This window comes from Lepidochelys kempii, chromosome 2, assembly GCF_965140285.1.
Source record: "Lepidochelys kempii isolate rLepKem1 chromosome 2, rLepKem1.hap1, whole genome shotgun sequence".
Taxonomy (NCBI): domain Eukaryota; kingdom Metazoa; phylum Chordata; order Testudines; family Cheloniidae; genus Lepidochelys; species Lepidochelys kempii.
The window spans coordinates 102121126-102143155 of record NC_136381.1 but is presented as its reverse complement, the minus strand read 5'-3'; the positions used below and the strand labels follow the sequence as shown (position 1 = coordinate 102143155).

The following is a 22030-nucleotide window of genomic DNA, read 5'->3' as shown; positions in this document are numbered from 1 at the left end:
AGTTAAACAATTTTAACAAATACAAACCTGATTTTAAAAAACTTGAATGTTTAACTAAATTAAAAAGTTCATATGCTTGTTTTGTTAAAATATTATATGTTTGCTGTTGAAGAAAAAAATCCAGAATACATAACGTTGTTGTTTTAGTTAAATGTCCATCTGGTGAGGTTTTCCTCCTAATACAGCATGACAAGAAAATCCTCTAAATATTAATGATTAACCTGTTGAATTGGAGATATTTATGAAGTCATTGAGAGGTGAACTATCTGCTTCAATTACCTTTGGTAAATGAAATAACCAAACAATCATTCATTTTCTGATATAGCTATAAAACTAATCTGAAAAGTTTTCAAAATAAATCACTTAAAAAATGTATCATGTGTACCTTCTAAAAATGAAACCTACATCTGTCTCTGAATTGTGAAGAATATGTATTAAGAGAAAGCACCCCAACAGGCACTGCTTGTGAAGGTTCCACCATTAGACTGCACGAGGTAGGGAGCATGCAGAGCCACTTGAAGAAAAATTCTCTCTTACATTAAGAACATTCTGCCTAAAGAAATTCAACTTAGTGCACACCCTGAAAGAACTTAAGTCAACATACTATATATGTACCACTGAATTTAAAATAATTTAGCCTACAAATCAGAATTTTGTTCTTATTAAATTTTTAAAAGGAGAACAGAACTGAAAGATTAAATTTAAGCAATGTACTTTTTCATGGAAACAGGATTCATTCTTCCAAGTTTAATCTTACATTTAAGAATTGTATTACTAATACCTTTCATATTTTACCCCCTACATTTGCAAAATAGTCTTAATGTTTAGAATCCTGTTTATAGATTATGTGTCATTTCCAATGTATTTGTATTAGCTGCAAATACCAGCGTATCAGGTCTTCACAAACTTGCTTGATGCCCATTCAAATGCAGTAGAATTCACTTCTTTAAAAACAAGTTTCATATGTCTGACACCTGATATTTTTAAAGTTTTTCCTTTGTTCTAGCTATCTTAAAAAAATCAAAATTAAAATAAGTTACTTTTGATATTAATGTTACACTTTGCATACCTTGGTATGTAGGAAATGGGCTCTACACACCTAATAGGCTTTTAACTCCCTATAAAACTGAGAAGCATCAGACAACACTGGGATTCTCTACATAAGCAATGTATTTTTCAGTCATGTTAGCTCACCTGAGGTAGCTAAAGTCAACTCAAACTCCCCTCTCAGTGCCCATGTAGACACAGTTTAACATCATTTAAGACGGTTGCACAGTGGATTTGATTAGGCAGTTAAGACATAATGCTGACTTGCTCACATCCCATCCTTTCCCAAAGAAAGGGACTGTGATGTCACAACCCAAAATTATTATTTCACTAAAATAAGAAAAACTAGAAGCTAAACTAGGAGAAAATAAACTTCAAAGAAATTGTTATTAATACAATGTTATAATTGAGAGTTTACACTTACAAAATTATAATTCCCACAGCAACCTTAATTCAGTGTTCTTACACATGTAGTATTTTCTATATATTATATATAATGTGTTAATTTTTGTCTCATTACTTTACTGTAATGTACCACATAAGTGATGGAAATCACATATCTCAAAATGTGTAACTCACTAGGTGGAGTGTGTTATCTCTTTCCCTCTATGCCCAATCAACTGTGGACAGTTAAAGATGTAAGCTAGAGAGCCAGGCTCTTTAGCTGAGGCTGTAGAGACTCATGCTTTTAGCTCTGGAGGTCTTCAGTTCAGTTTCTGGTTTCAGCCAAGATGGCAGCCATTCCTCAAGCACTAATATGTCAGCAGATAATTTAGAGCTTGTGAGAACTGAAACTTCCCTTCCAGAGAGTTTAGTAGATGCACTGGAACTTGGCTTTAGCCAAGCAGAACTTCAGCCTATGCCACTCTGGAGAAGAGGAGGTTACTTATCTGTAACTGGAGGTTCTTCGAGATGCGTAGTTCCTATCTGTATTACACCAAGAGTTATATGCATGCACCATGCATCTAGAGCTGGAGATTTCAAAAGCAGTAGCATCCGTTGGTCCGTGCATGCACCCTTGCTCTGCTTCATGGTTTCGTCCAAAGACATAAAGGACAGGATGGACCAACCGTGCCCTCAGTTCCTTCACTACCACAAATCAAACAGATCCGCAACAGAGGGGAAGGAATGCAGGGCTGGAATACAGGTAGGGACCATACATCTCGAAGATCCTCCAGTTACAGATAAGTAATCTCCTCTTCTTTGAGCGATGTCTCTATTGTATTCACTGAGGGTGATTAACAAGCAGTACCTGGTTAGAAGGAAAGAGCGAGGAAGACAATGAAATCATGTAATGGAGAACAGCCACGCCGAATGAGGCATCCATCGTAGAGTCTTCCACTAAGGCTTATGGGAAGAGAAGGTATGTACCGAACTCCACGTGGCCACCCTAAATATGTCCATAATCAGTCCATTGTGAAGCACAGCTGTAGTCTATGCTTGCACTCTCGTGGAATGGACTTATACCCCAAGGGGTGATGACAGTAACGATAACTAATAGCAGAGCATAATGCACCCCGAAAGGCACATAGAGATCCCTTTGAGTGAAGGTCACTTGACCTTTAATCCTTTCCGCTAGAGCAATAAACAGTCTAGGGAACTTTCTGAATGATTTCATCCTCTGCAGGTAGAAGGCCAGGGCCCTGTGGACACTGAGGGAGTGAAGGTGCTGTTCCTTCGCTGAAGTGTGAGGCTTCAGAAAGAAAGCAGGTAAGTGTATGGGCTGGTTGAGATGAAAGCGGGATACACTCCAAGTTTTTGCCAAAGGTTGTAAGTGCAGGGAAACCTTGTCCTTAGGGAACTTAGTAAAAGGAGGGTCTTCCATTATAGCCTCCAGTTCGCCTACCCTTCTTGCAGAAGTAATAGCTACCAGGAAGGCAACCTTCCTGGAAAAGAGAGACAGGGAGCAGGAGGCCATACGTTCAAAGGGCAATTTCATCAATACCGAGAGGACAAAACTGATTAGCCTTGCTGGGGGAATGGTTGGTCCCATTGCAGAGCAAAGGGTTGAACAGGCGGCTAAGTCTAGAGGAGATCTGGTAGTCTGACCTGGTAGTCAAGTGATGCGTAAAGACAGAATGCCCCTCCCCAAGAGGGTGCAAGACACTGCCAGTGGCTACATGAACCTTGACGGAGCTGAGAGCAAGTCCTGAAGCCTTCAGGGACAGGAGATAGTCCAGAAGAGGAGGGATGGCCATGTGCTCAGGGGCAAAACCCCTCTGCTAGGCCCATAGGGTGAAACGCTTTCATTCAGCCCTATAGGACCCACCTCGTGGACTCTTTTCTGCTACTTGAGAGGATGTCTTGTACAGCTGATGAACATTCCTGCTCTAGAGGAATATGTCTGTTCAAAAACCAAGCTCTTAGGTGAAGCATCTACAGATTAAGATGCCTGATCCTACAGCCATGTTGCGTGAGGAGTTCCAAGAAAACTGGCAGTGGAAACAGGGGACACGTCAACATCCACAGGAGGAGGGGAAACCAGAAACTGTGAGGGCAGAATGAGGCGATCAGAATGACCATCGCTCTCTCCTGTCTGATCTTGTGTAGGTCGTGTGGCAGGAGCAGTAGGGAAGGAAAGTCATAAATGATTTGGTCTGACCAGCGGATAACTAGGGCACTGCCTTGAGAAAGGGCGCTGATCTCCTCTTCCTCTCCACCCCCCGCCCAGCCCCTGGAGCAGTACTGGGTACATTTGCTGTTGGTGTGGGATGCAGGAAGTCCCAGGTCGGAGTCCCGCAGCGGTCAAAAAGGTCAGCAGCCACAGTGTCATGAAGGTCCCATTCATGGTCAGCCATGAATTTCCTGCTGAGAGAGTCCAACATTATATTCCGAGTCCCAGGAAGATACACTGCTGACAACAGGATTTTGTGGGTAATGCACAAATCCCAAAGACAAACAACTTCCGCACAGAGCACTGACAACATCATGGTCCCATTTGTTGATGTAGGAAATGGTGGGGGTAATTGTCCGACACAATGAGAACATGACAGGAGTGAATGGATGAGAGAAATGCACTAAATGTTCTCCGTACTGCCTGAATTTCCAGGATGTTGATATGCATTTGGGATTCCTGAGTGTACAGTTGCCAACCCTCCAGGATTGGCCTGGAGTCTCCAGGAATTAAAGATTAATCCTTAATTAAAAATTATGAATCTCCAGGAATACATCCAAACCAAAACTGGCCACTCTACCTGAGTGGCTCGAGTCCCATGTCATGTGCTCACCCATGTGGGCGCCCCATCCGATGAGTGACACGTCCATGACAATCGTCATGCTTGGTGATGATGAGAAGAAGGCTATCCTGATACAGACATGACCTGGGTTTGTCCACCATTAGAGGGAGGAGACAATCTTGGGGGCAGGGGAACTGTCAGTAGGAAGTCCATGGTATGGTGCACAGGAGAATAGGCCCTCAGAGCCACGCAGTTGCAGGCAGTGAAAGCAAAGACAAGAGAAGGCGGTAATGTACGTGCAGGTCGCCATGTGACCAAGGGAAAGGCAAATCCTGACCGGAACAGAAGGATTGGAGACCACCTTGGTAACTGGTTCTTGTGGAGTCTGGAAGCTGTCCTCCAGTAGGTAGGCACATGCAGAGACTACACCGATGTGGGCCCCAATGAATTCTAGGGACTGTGTGGGATGAAAACTTGATTTTTCAACCTTTACACTCACCCCCAGTGAGGAGAGGAACGTGAAGATCATGGAGGTTAAGACTCGAGCCTCTGCTTTGGATCACGCTGCTATCAGTCAGTCGTTGAGATAAGGGAATATAATGATCCCTTGACATGGAGATGGGTCCCTACTACCGAGAAAACTTTGGTGAAGACCATAGAGCACTGGTGAGTCCGAACAATAGAACCCTGTATTGGAAGTATTGAGGACCTGCCATGAATCTAAAGAAATGTCTGTGGGTAGGATGGATGTCTACATGAAAGAAAGCATCCTGCATATCAAGAGCCGTAAATCATATGTCCTTTTCTAGCAAAGATATGATGGCTGCTAGGATGACAATACAAAACTTTGGCTTGCATATGAAGTGGTTGAGATGACTGAGGTCTAAGATCAGTCTCCACCCGCCCTTCTTCTTGAGAACCAGGAAATAGGTGGAATAGAACCCTGCGTCCTCATAGGTCATAGGAACAGGTTCAAACATTCCCCCAGCAAGGCTAATCCATCCCTGGTGACCCCATTGACCCACTTTGGGGTCCCAACCCACAGTTTGAGAACCGCTGATTTAGTGAATAAAGCCAAGTAATTTGAGATTTGAAACTGAAGGCTGACAGAGGACAAGACCTTTCGACCCAGAAGGTCCAGTCACTTGCCCTCTTTAGCCACTAAGGTGGAGCATGGGTGGTGCTGCCAGACTCGCACCACCGCTGCCTCTGTGACCAGGGAATTGGATGGGGGAAGGGGGGGGAGATGGGTGAAAGAACAGAAACTCAAACCCCTCTGCAGGCACATAGTACCTCTTTTCTTTGCTCCTGTGGGGGTGGGGATGTAAGTGGTCGGAGTGTGCCAGACAGTCCAAGCTGGTTGAAGAATGCTGTAGGGCATGGGATTCCTGTTTTGGGATCAACTGTAAGTCTCTGCTTCCTACACAAAGAACAAGCAACATAAGATGACTATTAAACTCTGAGCAGCAGAAGCTTAAGTATTGCTTGTCACAGAACTCCAACCAACTGGCACTGAAGTAGTACCGGCAATGCCTTTACTGTACTGATCTTCAATCTGATCTACGGATGAATAGGAAAAATCCAAACTTGGATGCACAGAATGGGGTAGAGAAAATGGAAACCAGTGCGCACACACAAGTTCTGTTAAAAACAAATAAAGTATTAGTGGTTTTGAAATTCCATAAGCATTTTATTGATATATCAACTGCATGTGTTTTAGGAAGTTCCTATACACTACAGTGACAGGTGCTACAGAGAACTGTAAGATATTGTAGTTATTACTGCACAAAAGTTGTATGTAGAAAACATTTCCAACATTACCAGGTAAAAATGGTGACTTTTTCTTTATAACCTTTTTCTCTTTTTTATCCATCTTATCTGGGCTTTCTTGCTCTTTATCTTGTTCTGCATTATTAGGGTCAGCTTGATGACTAGAAAGATTCTGAACATCTGGATTGTGATCCTGAGTTGTAGGATTCTTAGCCTGGCTGCAGTCTGTAGGATGTGCTGAGACTGGAATTGAAGATAGCCCACTGTTTTCTAAGGCTTGCTAAGGCAAAACAAAACTAGAAGATTAGGAAAGAAAAACTACACAAGTTATTCTAAACCTCTGCTCAAACAACTATAAAGGAGATTCAATACAGTTATGATTAATGGCATTTAATCAAGTTTCTTACAACTACAAAATTTTAGCTGAATTTCAAAATTGCAAAGATTTAGAGATCTTTCCTGTACAAAGGTGGTAAACAGTTATATGTTTAGCTAATCACATTATTCAACTGGAACTGTTTTTTTCCAGTAATATGTGTACATTACATTATTCGACTGGAACTGGATTTTCTCCAGCAATGTGTACAAGCAATGACTCCCCAGAAAACTAATCAGATCTACAAAGCCCAATTAAAAAGATGTTTTCTCTTAAATCTCCATTCAAATTCTCATTTTTATCAGTTACTTCTAATTTAAAAAAACAATAACTAGATTTTTTTTTAAATTGTATTCCATTAAAGTTGGAGAGATAATATGTTAAATTGTACTCCAAAAATACAGACCTATACATCCAATAACTGGAAAAACTAATCTCAAAGCAGAACAATTTCTTCTCTTTTGGTGGGGAGAGGGTAGTTAGGATTCATAGAATAAGGATATGTTTACACTGCAAATGCTAGCCCATCAATCTAGTGGTGTCTACACTGAGGCTTATGTCAGCTTAGTTACATCGCTCAGGGCTCTAAAATTTTTCACAGCCCTGAGCGCTATAATTAACCTGACCTAAGTTTGTAGTGTAGATAGGATGAAAGCCTAAGGGCTATTTCATTGTATCTGCAGAAAACCCCACTGACCTGCTAGGGCTCTGCTCAGGGATAACAGCGCATTACAGAATTAAGGCCTGAATGTTTCAAAAAGGGGTTCAGATGAATACTGTGGTTGGCTGGTGCTCAAGAGAAGAGACACTAATACATAAATCGTGCGCAACCTTTTCAGCTTGAAGACTGAATAGAACTGAGAAAGATCAAGGGGCCACAACCACTATTTAAGATGAATGTTTTCTATCCTGTTCTGTTCCCTTTCTTCCAGCTGAGCCCCGGATGCTACAAAAGAAGCATTAAGAGGCAATTGGAGAGCAATGAGTTTGAGAGAGGGTTGATCCAAATAGTCCAGCTTAAACATCACAGGGTGCAGCTCAGGGAACAAATTCTCAATTCATAATCAAATAGAAAATTTCTTAACATGCTCATCCTGGATGGCTGCAATTTAGGTCCTTGAATGCCACAAGTAGTCCATGGACCACAGAAAAACAAAACAAAAAAAAGGACAACCTTAATTTTAAAAAATATTTAGTGTCATTCACTTCCAACTAGTATTTACTGCATTCCAATCTGATCGCATAATGGGGCCAAAGAAACATCTTGCTGCACTCTGCACTTTCATTATTTCAATTTTTCCTGTTACGCAAAGAAGTCAATTCAGGCATACAAACACTTTATGGTTGTAATCAACTGCTGATTTCACTAGAAAGATAAGATAATTACAAAGACACTGTTGAAAGACAAAAAGAAAAGGAGGACTTGTGGCACCTTAGAGACTAACCAATTTATTAGAGCATAAGCTTTCGTGAGCTACAGCTCACTTCTTCAGATGCATATCGTGGAAACTGCAGCAGGCTTTATATATTAATAAGACACTACTTATTATGTAAATACGCCCTACCTGCAAAATGTCTCGATTGAGTCCCACTGCAATATTGAGTTGCTGGCCAGGTTGCTGGGGCTGGTTATTTTCTACTGGACCTGGCTCTGACAGCTCAAGGAGCTGCTGGATGACATCTGTTACAGCCTGTTGCCCTTGTTGACCTGCAGCTGAAGTTACTTGGTTTTCTGTCTGTTGAAGAAGTGGAGACCGAAAATGTGTGGCCTGAAATATACAGCAGTATATGTGTAAAGGAAAATGAAAGAGATAAGCATAAAGAAAGTTTGACTTACCAGTCTATTTTCTTTATCTGAAATATGTCTGCTAATTGTCCATTGTGGGGATGTCCACTCATGTAAGACTGGGGAGTTTACAGAGCTGTCATTCAAGGACTGCTGTTCCACTAAAAGACTGCTCCTCTAGTCTCCTTCCGGAAGGAGTTTTCCCCAAGCTATACAGCTGTAAGCTTACAGCTTGAATTAAGTTTATGATAAAATATTGGCCCCTCACCCATTCTCACAGCTTGGGGACCTATTTTGAATGATTGAATTTTGCAAGTAAGGGTACACAAAAAAATAAATGTAATCACAAAAAATACTTCAAAAAGCTTTTATTTTTTATCAAAAATACGTAAGTATATTAGTAAACTGTCTAGCATATTTAATAAAAGTAATGATGCCTCTGTGATACACAGTTTCAGAGTTAAACTCAACTGTTAAGCCTTTGTGAAACAGACTATTGTATATATGTGTGAATTGGTAATACAGTCCACAAATTATATAAAATAAACTCTCTGTGAATAAGTGTATAATCATATTGGTAGACCTATTGCTGAGAAAGAAAGTCAACAGTGGCCATCCAGGATTTCCCTTTTCCCCTTGAAGCCATGTACAGGGCTGGAAGACCTGGGACAGCCAACCCTGATTACTAAGAAGCCACATTTGGAGAAATCAGGAGATTTCCTATAAAGATCAGCAGGAAGCTGCAAGAAGGGGGGAATGCTCAGGGATCAGAGACTGCTAGGAGTGAGCAGGCTCCAGAAGAAAGTCCCAGGAGTTAGGACTGAGAGTCCAGCCACATAGGGCCTGGAGTGGTCTACCAAAGTATGGAAGCAAAACCTTCATTCTGTATGGACTTTGTTTTGGAATCTTGATTCTTCTTTGAAGTTTTATTTAGATTAATATGTTCAGTCCCCAAGGAGAGGTATTTCTGACCAAGAAAAAACCTTGGTGATGTTTTATTTCAACAGTCCAAGACGGGAAATTGGAGGCTCTCCGCCTGCAGTCTGCCCACAAGACTGCCTTATATTACAGGCCTCCTTAACCAATCCTTCATTGTAGGAAAGTGGCCAACAAAGGTGAGCCATCTGGTCCCATCTCTACCACTTTCTTTCAAACAACTTTTATTGTATTGTATAGAGTAAGTTATTACTTCTAATAAAGTTACTTCATACTTAGGGTGCTTTGCAGATTTCCAGTGTCCCTGTCATCTGCTTTAAGCAGGAGACCACCTTTTATCACTTCCTGTTGACAGATAGTGCTCTTCCATTTATCTGACACTTTGGTATTCAGCAGAAGCTAACAATTATTTTACTTGGCTCTCAGTTTTACGTCTCAGTCACTATAGTTGAGACACTATCTTCTGCCAGCAAGCCATCTGGAGTTTGTTTGTTTTAAGAGAGTACCTGGGGGCACCTGCCACAAAGAAAAATAAAATAGACATGATCCGAAAGACAATTTTATAGATTTATCCGTACTGGGGATCAATTCTTCAGCTCTTTGCAGAAATATTTTGGTCTAAATGAACAACAGGCACAGGGTACTGATTGCTTTCTTCTTAAAAGCCTCTCTCACTTTATATGCCAAGTCCCTTGGAAAATCTCCTTCAATAACAATTACAAGGTTATTAATTTAAAAACAAAAACAAAAAAAAGATAGTGATAATACAGCAACATTCTTCAGACAAGTCAGGTTTATCTTTTTGATTTTGTTTTAATCTACAATCTTCTGCCTTTATATGAGGAAATTCATCCTCCTTGTAATAACCTGTTCCAGGCTAGAAAGTAATAGACCATAAAACGTCCTCTCTGAACTATAAAGGTAATGCCTCCTTCAGTTTCTTCACTTCTTTGATTCAACCTCTTTTTACTCCAAAAATTTAAATAACTTTTGAATGACAAAGTACAATGATGAAAATAATTTTTGTTCTAGTCTAAAAATCAAACTTCTCCACCCATCTTGGCTCGCTCCCTTTTTCTTTTCTCTTCATCCTTAGAAAGAAGGGTGAAGAAGAAATCCAAGGACTCATTCTTCAGCTAATTTTATTTTTCCTTTTTAAAACCTGGAATAAAACAAACAGGGTGGCTAGCCTTATTCTTTCCACTTAACTTGAAAACCACTCAAATATACACTTACTCAGAGAGCTTTTCTTTTATTTCCTTAACAATAAAAAGGATACTGCAACATACATTCGCTGGCCATGCAGTTCTGTTCTTGAGCATACACAGACTAATATTCACTTCTGTTCCTCAAGCAATGAGAAGCCACCTTATCGCTTCAGGCTGCACTAAGTAGAGTCCTGTCTGCATACTACCAAAGTTGGTTCAGGATGAATTTCACTTAGTCTTTCACTGTAATTTTGTTTTCCATTTTGAAAAGCTATTCCTCCACGGCTCTTTCCATAGCTGAAACACTCTCTTGCAGACCTGATAGGGTAAAGACCTTGCCTTCACATTTTGTGATGATTCCAAATAATTAGGATAAAAAAAAAAATTGTTTCACCTTGCAGTTCCCTCCTTGGAATTGGATGAATAGTTCTGAATCAACATTAAAAAAAGTGAGCTGACACTCACAAGAATAGATATTTGTCACCCTGTACATACACACACACACAGTGTTTATCTTTGTTCATCTTATTGAGGATCAGGGTGGCACGATCTCTGCTCAGATCTCAATTTGACAGAAACTCTGTCTAAACAGTTTAACAATAATACATATATTCTTTATTTTGTACTTACTGCTGTTAGACCACAGAAAACAATTTTATATACGGAGGTGCAACAACTTCAGAAATAGTACTTTCTGGGAGCAGAATGTAGCAGAGGTCCTTAGAGGAGCAAGCAGTCCTAGTTTGACAGCTCTATAAGCTGCCCATTCTTCAGCAAGAGGAGGACAACCCTTCATTGAAGGGCTGGCGGAACATAATATTAAGGGGAAAACAATCGATTAGACAATTTAGACAGCATGTGTGTGCATCTTACACATTAGACTAGGTGTTATGTATGTTTGTATATGTTCACACATAGGTCATAATGTTTCAATGAAACCACAGAAAAGTTTTAGTTACCATTTCCATAATGTTCCCCCATTATATTTATAAAAGTGCCAAGATTTCCTTCCAGGCTGTAACTTTGAATGCTTATCATGTAGCCAACTTATAATACAGCACAAAGAGCGAAATGTTTTATTACTATTCCATAATAAAGAGGTCTGCCATCCAGTCCTTTTAAGAATAAGAAAGCATGGTATTGTTTAGCTTTTAAAAAAAAAAAAAAAAAAAAACTTTTACTCTTTCCTATCATAAAAATAGTAAAGAACTGTATTTGTCAGACCCGTAATCAACAAGGGTTTGTACCGTTTACAAAAAAAAAAAAGTGAATTTTAGTGAAAACAAAATATTTACAAAAGTTTTCACACTTAAGAGCCTAAGAGACTTAATACCCAATTTTGAGAGGTGCAACCCACTGACTTCAAATTTGAGTTGTAGGCAGTAACATATGAAAATCTGACGTTTTTACCAAGAGCAAATGTATAAAGCAATGGGAATGCTAATCAGGTGACTATGTGGCTGAAATACCTGCCCTCATCAACTGTTCTGGGGATGAAGTCCTGAGGGAAAAAAAAGAAGTACAATAGACTAAAGTTTCCCCCTCAATCTCTACCACTCAGTCTTTGCTAGCCACCTGCTCACTGCTGATTCTGCTCTGGTTGCTGAGTTACTAAATAGCGGACTCCTTTCTCTGAACACCTGCTTCTTTCTGGAGCCCCACTCAACATCTCTATTATAATGAGGAAGCAGCAAAGGCTAGAAGCAATGTAAATTCCGACCACCAGGGTGCTCACTGACTGCTTAATCACCAGCTGCATAAGAAATGGTTTCGCCTATCCATTAATGATAAGAGGGGAAAAACGGGTGACCCGTTAAGAACATAAGAATGGCCACACTGAGTCAGACAAAAGGTCCATCTAGCCCAGTATCCTGTCTTCTGACAGTGGCCAATGCCAGGTTCCCCAAAGGGAATGAACAGAACAGGTAATCATCATGTAATCCATTCCCTGTCGCCCATTCCCAGCTTCTGGCGAAGTTTTCCCTTGAGTATTGTTTGAAAGCTTTTGAATAATCTGGCATTTACATACATGACAACTGCATCTTGTTCATATTAAGCCCTTGTCTTTCTTAAGCACCAAGCTGTCATGCAAATTATATAAGGAATGCCACTTGCAAACCTAATGGACTATGTATACTGTATTCCAAAGCATTCTAGCTAAAATATCCTTCGTAAGAAAGTATTTTTGAGTCCTAATTTTATTTCTTCTCTATAACAATACCTTTCTCCTCTCAGGTAATCTACTTATTTTTGATTATTTATAAGTTCCCCACTTTCCACCAAACAAAGGTAGTTGAGCTTGTAGAGACTGATTCAACAAAACAAGTTGAAATCTTCCAAAGAAAGCAATATATTTTAAAAGACAACTGCCTTTTATGAAGGTCAGGGATGGGGGTTTTAATTATAAAATGATATATTAAAAAAGCATTTCAAAGTACACCGTCTGCCACCAGCTCTTATGCTGGTGCTTCCTAGAGAGTCCTGGGAACGCAGCCTTGAAGTTCTCTTCCACAGTTCCTGCATTGCATGAGTCCTCCCTAATGGATGCACTCCCTAATGCTTTTAGAACCCTTTTTATGGTACACTAGTCATCTTACCCACCATACAGGGACTGGAATGGGAATATCTGACATGTGTTTTCCAAGAGTTTTTGCATGGAGTTGTGTATGCAGTTATCAGGAAATGTTTATGAATTGACTTGTTATACTCCGAATTAACCATTTACAAGAATTAACAGATTTTCATTCACAAATTGGGCACAGCATTATATAAGGCCCTTTAATCAAATATCAATCCACCTTCCAGAGGACTGTGTGTTTGTTAATACATAATATTAATAAATGTTTGCAAAGTTCTGAGAGCTGCAATTCCCCTTTTAACATGCCTGCCATCTCAGTACTGACACAAATAAATTAAGAAAATCTCTATACTTACATTCTTCCATTTATTATCAACAGGTTGCATCAGGTTAGCAGGAGACGTCATTAGAGGCTGGGCCACAGGATCCTACAAACAGAAGAATGGCAAAGACAGTAAGCTACTGTATTAAAAGAAAAAAAAACATACACTTTATATTAAAGTTAAAACTTACAAATTAGCTTTCAACAACATCAAAACCACAGCTAGAGTAAAAGAGACACTTTAGGGGTTGGATAGATATCCAGGGTTCTCTTCATAATGCATATACATTAACTTAGGGGTTCTCACAACAAATTTTTTGGTGGCCTCAGAGTGCAGCCACCAACTCTTGCTGGTGGCCACTCTGAGAATTTTTCCTGAAGTACTTAATTCACTTTAAGAAAAAAAACAAATAAATATGCAAATATACATGTCCATTGCCATTTATTCGTGTAGGGCTAAGTTTCCTCTAAGCTGTGAGTCTGGGCAAGTGCCCAGCAGGCTATCAAATGCTGCACACTTCAGATGTCCCTCCCCCCACTGCCATACTGCTCCTGCCCTCTGCCTTGAAGCTGCTCCCGGGAGCGTCCTGCTTGCTGCGCGGGTGGGGGAGGGGGCACTGATGTCAGGGTGTCCTCCTCTGCCCACTCCTGTACCCCATCTCCACAGAGCAGGGGGAGAGGGAAGCTTGCTGGCAACTGCTGCTGTGTCAGAACATGCCAATCTACTTAAAAGGGCAGGTCTCTCTGAGAGTAGGTCTACACTATGGGGCTAAGTCAACCTAAATTACGCAACTCCAGCTATGTGAATAATGTAGCCGGAGTCAACATACTTTAAGGACAACTTATTGTGGTGTCTACACCGCCCTAGGTTGACGGGAGAAACTCTCCCGTTGACTTACCTTATGCTTCTCGTTCCAGTGGAGTATCGGAGAGCAATCAGCAGTCAACATAGCGGGTCTTCACTAGACCCGCTAAATCAACCGCCAGTGGATCCATCGCTGCAGCATTGATCCACAGTAAGTAGAGACAAGGCTCCCCCCCTCCCCCGCCCCCCACACACAGTCTTTCACACTCACCTCCCAACACATTGTATTACTGTTGTTACTTCTTCCAATGTGTGTTATTTTAGTTTTTTGACTGGTCTATGCATTTCATAATCTTTATTCCTCTCTTATGCTTAAATTTAATTCTTTGAGTAGTGAGTTCTAAAATGCCTAACCCGTCCTGACTGTAGTAATTATCCTTATGGTAATTTTTGAAAAATATATATTATATCTAGGTTTTTGGTTTCTGCTGGTGGCACACATCCGCACATTATCTCAATATGGGGCACATAAAATTCTTTCTGCACATGGATGGAAAAAATTAAAGGGAATATTGATATAGGGTTGTTGGGTTTTTTTTGCAGACTCAATAAAAAAAATAATGTACAGTTGCCTCTATTCTTTACTGGACCTAAACAGAATAAAAACAAATAAGTTTTCACGTTCTTGTCTTTTGCTGTTGTAGTTTCTTTTGCTTTTTTGGTTGCTTCTTTTTTTTAAAGACTTGCTAGCTAGTAAGTCTGCTTCTTTGAAAAGTGATATTTGTACATTTGTTAATATCATTTGTCACAGCAGCAGACTTGCTAGCTAGCTGGGAGGTAGCAAAAAGTGATATTAACAAACCATACAAATATCACTCTTCATAACAGACTTACTCAGCCATGGCAAGCCAGGGGACAAATTAAGCCGTGGATGAGCCGATCAGTGGGGAGGCAACAGGGGCCAAAGGTGATGGGGGTGGGTTGGTGAGCCTCTGGCCAGCACCCACTGCCATGCAGCTGGATGCCAGAGCCGGAACCCAAAGCTTGGTGGCTGGCACCACGCAGCCAGGATCTGAGAACATGGCTGAAACCCGAAGTTGGAGAATGCAGCAGGGGCCAGGGGCAATTGGAAGGGGGTGGTTAGCCCACTTCCGCCACCACTTGGCTGCTGGGGCTGGATCTGGTGGCCCCGCAGCCACAGCCTGAAACCTTTCGGCTGAGGGACGGAGCCCGCCACCATGTGGCCATAACCCAGGACCAGAGGAGGCAGCGGGGGGCCAGGGGTGGGATTAAGCCAGGGGACAGAGCCAGGTGATGGTGCCTGCCACCCCACGGCTGAAGCCGGAAACCCAAGTCCCATTGCACCCAGCAAGGTGGTGAACTCACATCGGCTGCCTTCTCCTCTAGCATCTGTGGCTCCAGAGAAGGGCAGGGTGCGAGAGGTGATACTGCTTTGTCCCCTCCCCCGCACCCCCCATCACCACCCGGGCAGCTGTGAACACACGAAAAGAGAAACACTGTCCTAATATATGCCTTCCAGTAACCAGACAGTTACATTTAGTATCAAAGCAAGCTTCTTGGGTAGGATGTGTGCATAGATTTTTTTTGTTTACTTGTTTGTTTTACTATTAATTAGCATTACCATTGTGCCTAGATGCCCCAGTCAAGGAGCAGAACCCGACTGTGCGAGGCACTCTGACAAACAAAGAACAAAAAATGGTCCCTGCCCCAAAGAGCTTATAATCCAAGTATAAGACAAGAGACAACAGATGGATACTGACAGACAATCCAAGGAAACAGAGAGATATGGGATATATAGATAGAGAGAGAGAGAGAATATCAACTCCTATCCCCAAATAGATACAAGTGAACTTAATAGTTGCAGGGAAAAATATGCTTTTCAAACAGTATTCACGCTTTTTAAAACAGAAAAGTAAATCCCTTGACCTTTCAGTAATAATGCTATAACTTGTATAAACAAAAAAGCCATTTGGCTGCCTTTATTGTTATCTGAGCAATTCCTCCCACAAACTGCTTTCTAACATTCTGTTTCTAACACAACATTGCCCCCAAAGCATGCTAAGCTCTATATATCCAACTGGATTGAGACAAAATATAAGTCTCATTTGCTATGGTCGTTTTTAGAACCAAGCAGCTATTACTAGGTTTGGTTTTTCCCAAATCCTTGGAATTCAAAATGCATCAAGGTCAGCAAACTTTGGCAAAAAAAAAAATGGGGGTGTTATGTGACCTTTGGCTTCAGCCCCACGGGGCACGTCTACTGGGGCTCATGGCTTCAGCCTCACTCCTGTTGAAGCCCCAGGACCCAACAGGCACCTCCCATGGGGCTGAAGCCCCAAGTCCCAGCAGGCGCACTCCAGCTCTCGAACTTCTGAGGATTGTCATATGTGGCTCGGAGGGTCAGTAAGTTTGGCCACCCCGCTCTAGTGATTCTTTCTAAAGGAGAAAATCCTTAATTTTGATATCTTGAAATACTTATTCAGGTTTGTGAAGTCCAGAAAGAGTCTTAAACCAACAACCTTTGTGGGGGATGAAGAAATACCACGAATTCTTTGCTATCAGTAGATTAGGAAGACACCTTTTATGGATTCCCTTGATAGCAGAGGGTCCACCTTCTATAGGAAGACATTCTCATGAAATGAGTCTTTAAGGAGAGAGGGAGCGAGGAAGGAAGTGAGAGCTAGGACCTGGTGCAGAAGTGGTTGGATAATGCTGCCTGCTTCTTGTTTACAGTGTCACCTGCAAGTGAGAACAGGCGTTTGCATGGCACTGTTGTAGCTGGCGTAGCAAGATATTTACGTGCTAGATGCACTAAAAATTCATATGTCCCTCCATGCTTCAACCACCATTCCAGAGGACATATGTCTATGCTGATGATCATAGAATCATAGGACTGGAAGGAAACTTAAGAGGTCATCTAGCTCAATCCACTGCACTCATTGCAGGACTAACTAATAAACAGACCATGGGTTCTGCTCAACAACAATCCAAAGCGGTGCAGACAGAGCATGTTCATTTTCAACCTCGGAGTCAGATGCCACCAGCAGAAGGTTGATTTTCCTTTTTGGTGATTTGGGTTCTGTACTTTCCCCACCAGAGTATTGCTCTTTTAAGATTCTGAAAGCATGTTCCCCACCGCATCCCTCTCAGATTTTGGAAGGCACTTCAGATTCTTAAACTCTGAGTTGAGTGCTATAGCTATCCTAACAGTTAACTTTTTAAACAATATTTACATCCCTAATCTGCAGTGAAAGTGTTCTTAAAACAAATAACATGTGCAAGGTCATCATCCAAGACTGCTATAACATAAAATATATGGCAGAATTTGCATAACACAGAACAGGAGACATAAAATTCTCCCCCCAGGAGTTCAGTCTCAAATTTAATTAATGCTTTTTTTTTTCCTTTTTCTTTTTTTTAAACACGCTTCATCAGCATGCCCTCTGGACTGGTGGTCAAAGCATGAAGGGAGGGGAGGGATAGCTCAGGGGTTTGAGCATTGGCCTGCTAACCCCAGAGTTGTGAGTTCAATCCTTGAGAGGGCCATTTAGGGATCTGGGGCAAAAATTGGGGATTGGTCCTGCTTTGAGCAGGGGGTTGGACTCGATGACCTCCTGAGGTCCCTTCTAACCCTGATATTCTATGATTCTATGACATAATGTTTAGCATATCTGGCAGGTAAATACCTTGCAATGTCTACTACAAAAGCACCATGCAAACGCCGGTTCTCAGTTTCAGGGGAGACTGAAAGTAAGACGTGGACAGCATTATCCCCCGTAAATGTAAACAAACTTGTTTGTCTTAGCAACTGGCTGAACAAGAAGTAGAACTGAGTGGACTCAGAGGCTCTAAAGTTTTATACTGTTTTATTTTTAGATGTGGTTATTTTTTGTACATAATTCTACATTTGTAAGTTCAACTTTCATGATAAAGAGAGTGCACAACAGCACTTGTATTAGGTGAATTGCAAAATACTATTTCTTTTGTTTTTCACAGTGCAAATATTTGTAATCAAAAATAAACGTAAAGTGAGCAGTGTACACTTTGTATTCTGTGTTGTAACTGAAATCAATATATTTGAAAATGCAGAAAAACATCCAAAAAAATGTAATAAATTTCAGTTGGTATTCTATTGTTTAACAGCGCAATTACAATTGCAACAAATCGTGATTAATTTTTTTAGTTAATTGAATGAGTTAACTGATAGACCCTAGTCTATTCCACTTCAGGTAACTCCCAAGCAGTTAACTATGGAGAAGCGTTCAGAATCTATCAGAAAAGTGACTGCAGAATAGCCCTCCCGAAGTCAGCATCATCCCTGGGGCCGATGAAATGGCATAGGCTTGGTAAATATGTGAATAGGAGTCTAGGCTCTACATATATCTGTCAACACAATGTTGTTTAAGAAGGCCACGAACGCTACTTGTACTCTAGTGGGGATGTGCAGTTTTCTTGAAAGGCAGTGCTGATTTTACAATAACAATACGTCGAAATGCAGAAGGTGCTCAATCTAGAAATATGCTATGATATAACCACCATTCTGTTCATGCAGAAAACAAATAATTGCCGTGAAGATCTAAACGGTTTTGTCCTGTCCAAATAAAAGGCAAGAGCACAGCAGGCGTCCAGGGAATGAAGTTTTATCTCATCCTTGTGAGAATGTGGTTTAGGAAAAAAGGTAGGTAAAAAGATGATGGTAGAGATGGAAATCAGTAACCAGAGAGAAACTTAGCAATCTTATCTTTGTATATAAAAAATAATCATATATATGGAGGGAATGCCATTAATGCTAGCAGTTTTCCAACCCTCCTAAGTGGAAGTAACTGCCACTAGAAAAGCAACCTTAGTCAACAATACCAGAGAGGATAAAAAGCCATTAGTTCAAACTTAGGAGCCATTAACATGGACAATACTAAGTTCAAATCCCACAGGGAAAATTGTCTCTCTAAAAAGAAAAAAGTCTAGATATTCCTTTTGAAAAATCTTACTGATATAGGATTTGAAAACATCCGATGGCCATGCACAAGAGGATAAAAAGCTGAAATTGCAGCAAGGTGTACTGTTAGATAGCTGAGACAAAGATCTGACACATTCAGACGTAGTAAATACTCCAGAACATTCTGAATCCTTGCCTGGGCAGGAAAAACATTCCTCTTGCCCAGCGACAAACTTTCCTATTTGTGTAGGTAAGTGACTCAGGTGGACAATTTTCTACTATTTAGTAAAATATTCTGCTCTGCTAGTGAATAGTCTTTCTCTCCATTGAGAATTACCCTGGGCATCAAGGGTATAAGGAGGAAAAGCACAGAGCAGACCCACACTCCGTAACAACAGAAACGGATCTGTGAGCAAACCTAGACTTTATCCCGTTCTGCTGCAGAAACAGTGGCATTCCCTGTTCCACTTCATAGTGAATAGGCCCACAGTTAGCATACCCCAAGTTTGAAAAAATGTTCATAGTGTGTCAATCTTCAGTGACCATTCGTGATCTCTGCTCAAGGATCTGCTGAGGTGATCTGCTAGAGACTTCTGGAACCCTGATGTTCTGAGTTATATTTCATTTTAGGGCTGTCAAGCGATGAAAAAAAATTAATCATGATTAAAAAAAATAACCGCGCTGTTGAACAATAATAGAATACCATTTATTTAAATATTTTTGGATGTTTTCTACATTTTACAAATATATTGATTTCAATTACAACACAGCATACAAAATGTATAGTGCTCATTTTATATTTATTTTTTATTACAAATATTTGCACGGTAAAAAGAAATAAGAAAAGGAGGACTTGTGGCACCTTAGAGACTAACCAATTTATTAGAGCATAAGCTTTCGTGAGCTACAGCTCACTTCCTCAGATGCATATCGTGGAAACTGCAGCAGGCTTTATATATACACAGAGAATATGAAACAATACCTATTCCCACCCCACTGTCCTGCTGGTAATAGCTTATCTAAAGTGATTTCCAGCACAAATCCAGATTTTCTCACCCTCCACGGTGGAGGGTGAGAAAACCTGGATTTGTGCTGGAAATCACTTTAGATAAGCTATTACCAGCAGGACAGTGGGGTGGGAATAGGTATTGTTTCATATTCTCTGTGTATATATAAAGCCTGCTGCAGTTTCCACGATATGCATCTGAGGAAGTGAGCTGTAGCTCACGAAAGCTTATGCTCTAATAAATTGGTTAGTCTCTAAGGTGCCACAAGTCCTCCTTTTCTTTTTGCGAATACAGACTAACACGGCTGTTACTCTAAAAAGAAATAGTAATTTTCAATTCACCTAATACAAGTACTGTAGTGCAACCTCTTTATCGTGAAAGTTGAACTCTCAAATGTAGAATTATGTATGAAAAATAACTGCATTCAAAAATAAAACAACGTAAAACTTTAGCGCCTATAAGTCCACTCAGTCTTTCTTCTTGTTCAGCCAATCACTCAGACAAACAAGTTGTTCACATTTGCAAGAGATAATGCTGCCTTCTTCTTGTTTACAAGGTCACCTGAAAGTGAGAACAGGCATTTGCATGGCACTGTTTTAGCCTGCATCGCAAAATATTTACCTGCCAGATGCGCTAAAAATTCGTATGTCCCTTTACGCTTCAACCACGCAGAGGACATGTGTCCATGCTGATGATGGGTTCTGCTCGATAACAATCCATAGTAGTGTGGACCGACATATGTTCATTTTCATCATCTGAGCCAGATGATACCAGCAGAAGGTTGATTTTCTTTTGTGATGGTTTGTGTTCTGTAGTTTCTGCATTGGAGTGTTGCTCTTTTAAGACTTCCGATTCAAACCTCGTCCCTCTCAGATTTTGGAAGGCACTTCAGATTCTTAAACCTTGGGTCGAGCACTGTAGCTATCTTTAGAAATCTCATATTGGTACCTTCTTTATGCTTTGTCAAATCTACAGAAAGTGTTCTTAAAATGCACAGCATGTGCTAGGTCATCATCCAAGACTGCTATAACATGAAATATATGGCAGAATTTGCATAACACAGAACAGGAGACATACAATTCTCCCCCCTCAAGAAGTTCAGTCTCAGATTTAATTAACACATTTTTTTCTTTTGTAAACAAGCTTCATCAGCATGGAAGCATGTCCTCTGGAATGGTGGCCGAAGCATGAAGGGGCATATGAATGGTTAGCATATCTGGCAATGCTGGCTACAAAAGCGCCACGTGAATGCCCATTCTCACTTGTAGGTGACATTGTAAATAAGAAGTAGGCAGTATTATCTCCCATAAAAGTAAACAAATTTGTTTGTTTTAGAAATTGGCTGAACAAGAAGTAGGACTGACTGGACCTGTAGGCTCTAAAGTTTTACATTGTTTTGTTTTTAAATGCAGTTCCGTAACCAAAAATAAAAAAATAAAAATCTACATTTGTAAGTTGCACTTTCACAATAAAGAAATTGCATTACAGTACTTGTCTGAGGTGAACTGAAAAATACTATTTCTTTTATCATTTTTACTGTGCAAATATTTGTAATAAAATATAATATAAAGCGAGCACTGTACACTTTGTATTCTGTGTTGTAATTTAAATCAATATATTTGAAAATGTAGAAAAACTTCCAAAATATTTAAAAAATTTAAATTGGTATTCTACTGTTTAACAGCGCGAGTAAAACTGCAATTAATCGTGATTAAATTTTTTTTAGTTAATTGCGTAAGTTAACTGCGATTAACGGACAGCCCTATTTCATTTCGAATGCAAAAATTCCAGAAAGGCTGGCTGTTACGAGGCTGTCAAGCTGATCTGCCCTGTCAGCTGATCTGTCAAGCTGATCCTCTCCACCCAGCCCCTCAGGTAAAACACTGCTGTCATATTGTCTATATGTATTTGAACATACTTGCCCTTTCTCTGGTGGAGAAAAACCTGGCAGAAAAACTCTGAAAATTGCCCTCAATTATACAACATTTGTGTGGGGGGTTTGTTTGCCCACAGGCCTTGAGCTTGCAAGGGACACAGATGTGCACCCCAGCCCAAGAAAGAT

At 40.5% G+C, this 22030-nt stretch overlaps 1 protein-coding gene across 15 annotated transcripts in view; it reads right to left on the bottom strand.

The window, feature by feature from the left end:
• Positions 1-22030, bottom strand: part of ZNF236 (zinc finger protein 236) — a 232111-nt gene that overhangs the window by 154824 nt on the left and 55257 nt on the right. For 13 of the 15 annotated variants that reach the window (XR_012157275.2, XR_012157274.2, XR_012157278.2 and 10 more), the window contains 3 exons: positions 13234-13305; positions 7935-8138; positions 6045-6273 (listed from right to left, as the gene is read on the bottom strand). Coding sequence is in view for 2 of the 15 variants with exons in the window: in XM_073331780.2 (XP_073187881.1) it covers positions 6045-6273; positions 7935-8138; positions 13234-13305 (505 nt within the window). In the remaining 13 variants the exon portion in view is untranslated. Of the gene's footprint in view, positions 1-6044; positions 6274-7934; positions 8139-13233; positions 13306-15390; positions 15497-22030 lie in introns of all 15 variants that reach the window. The other 2 variants (XR_012157287.2, XR_012157283.2) reach the window with 2 other exon arrangements.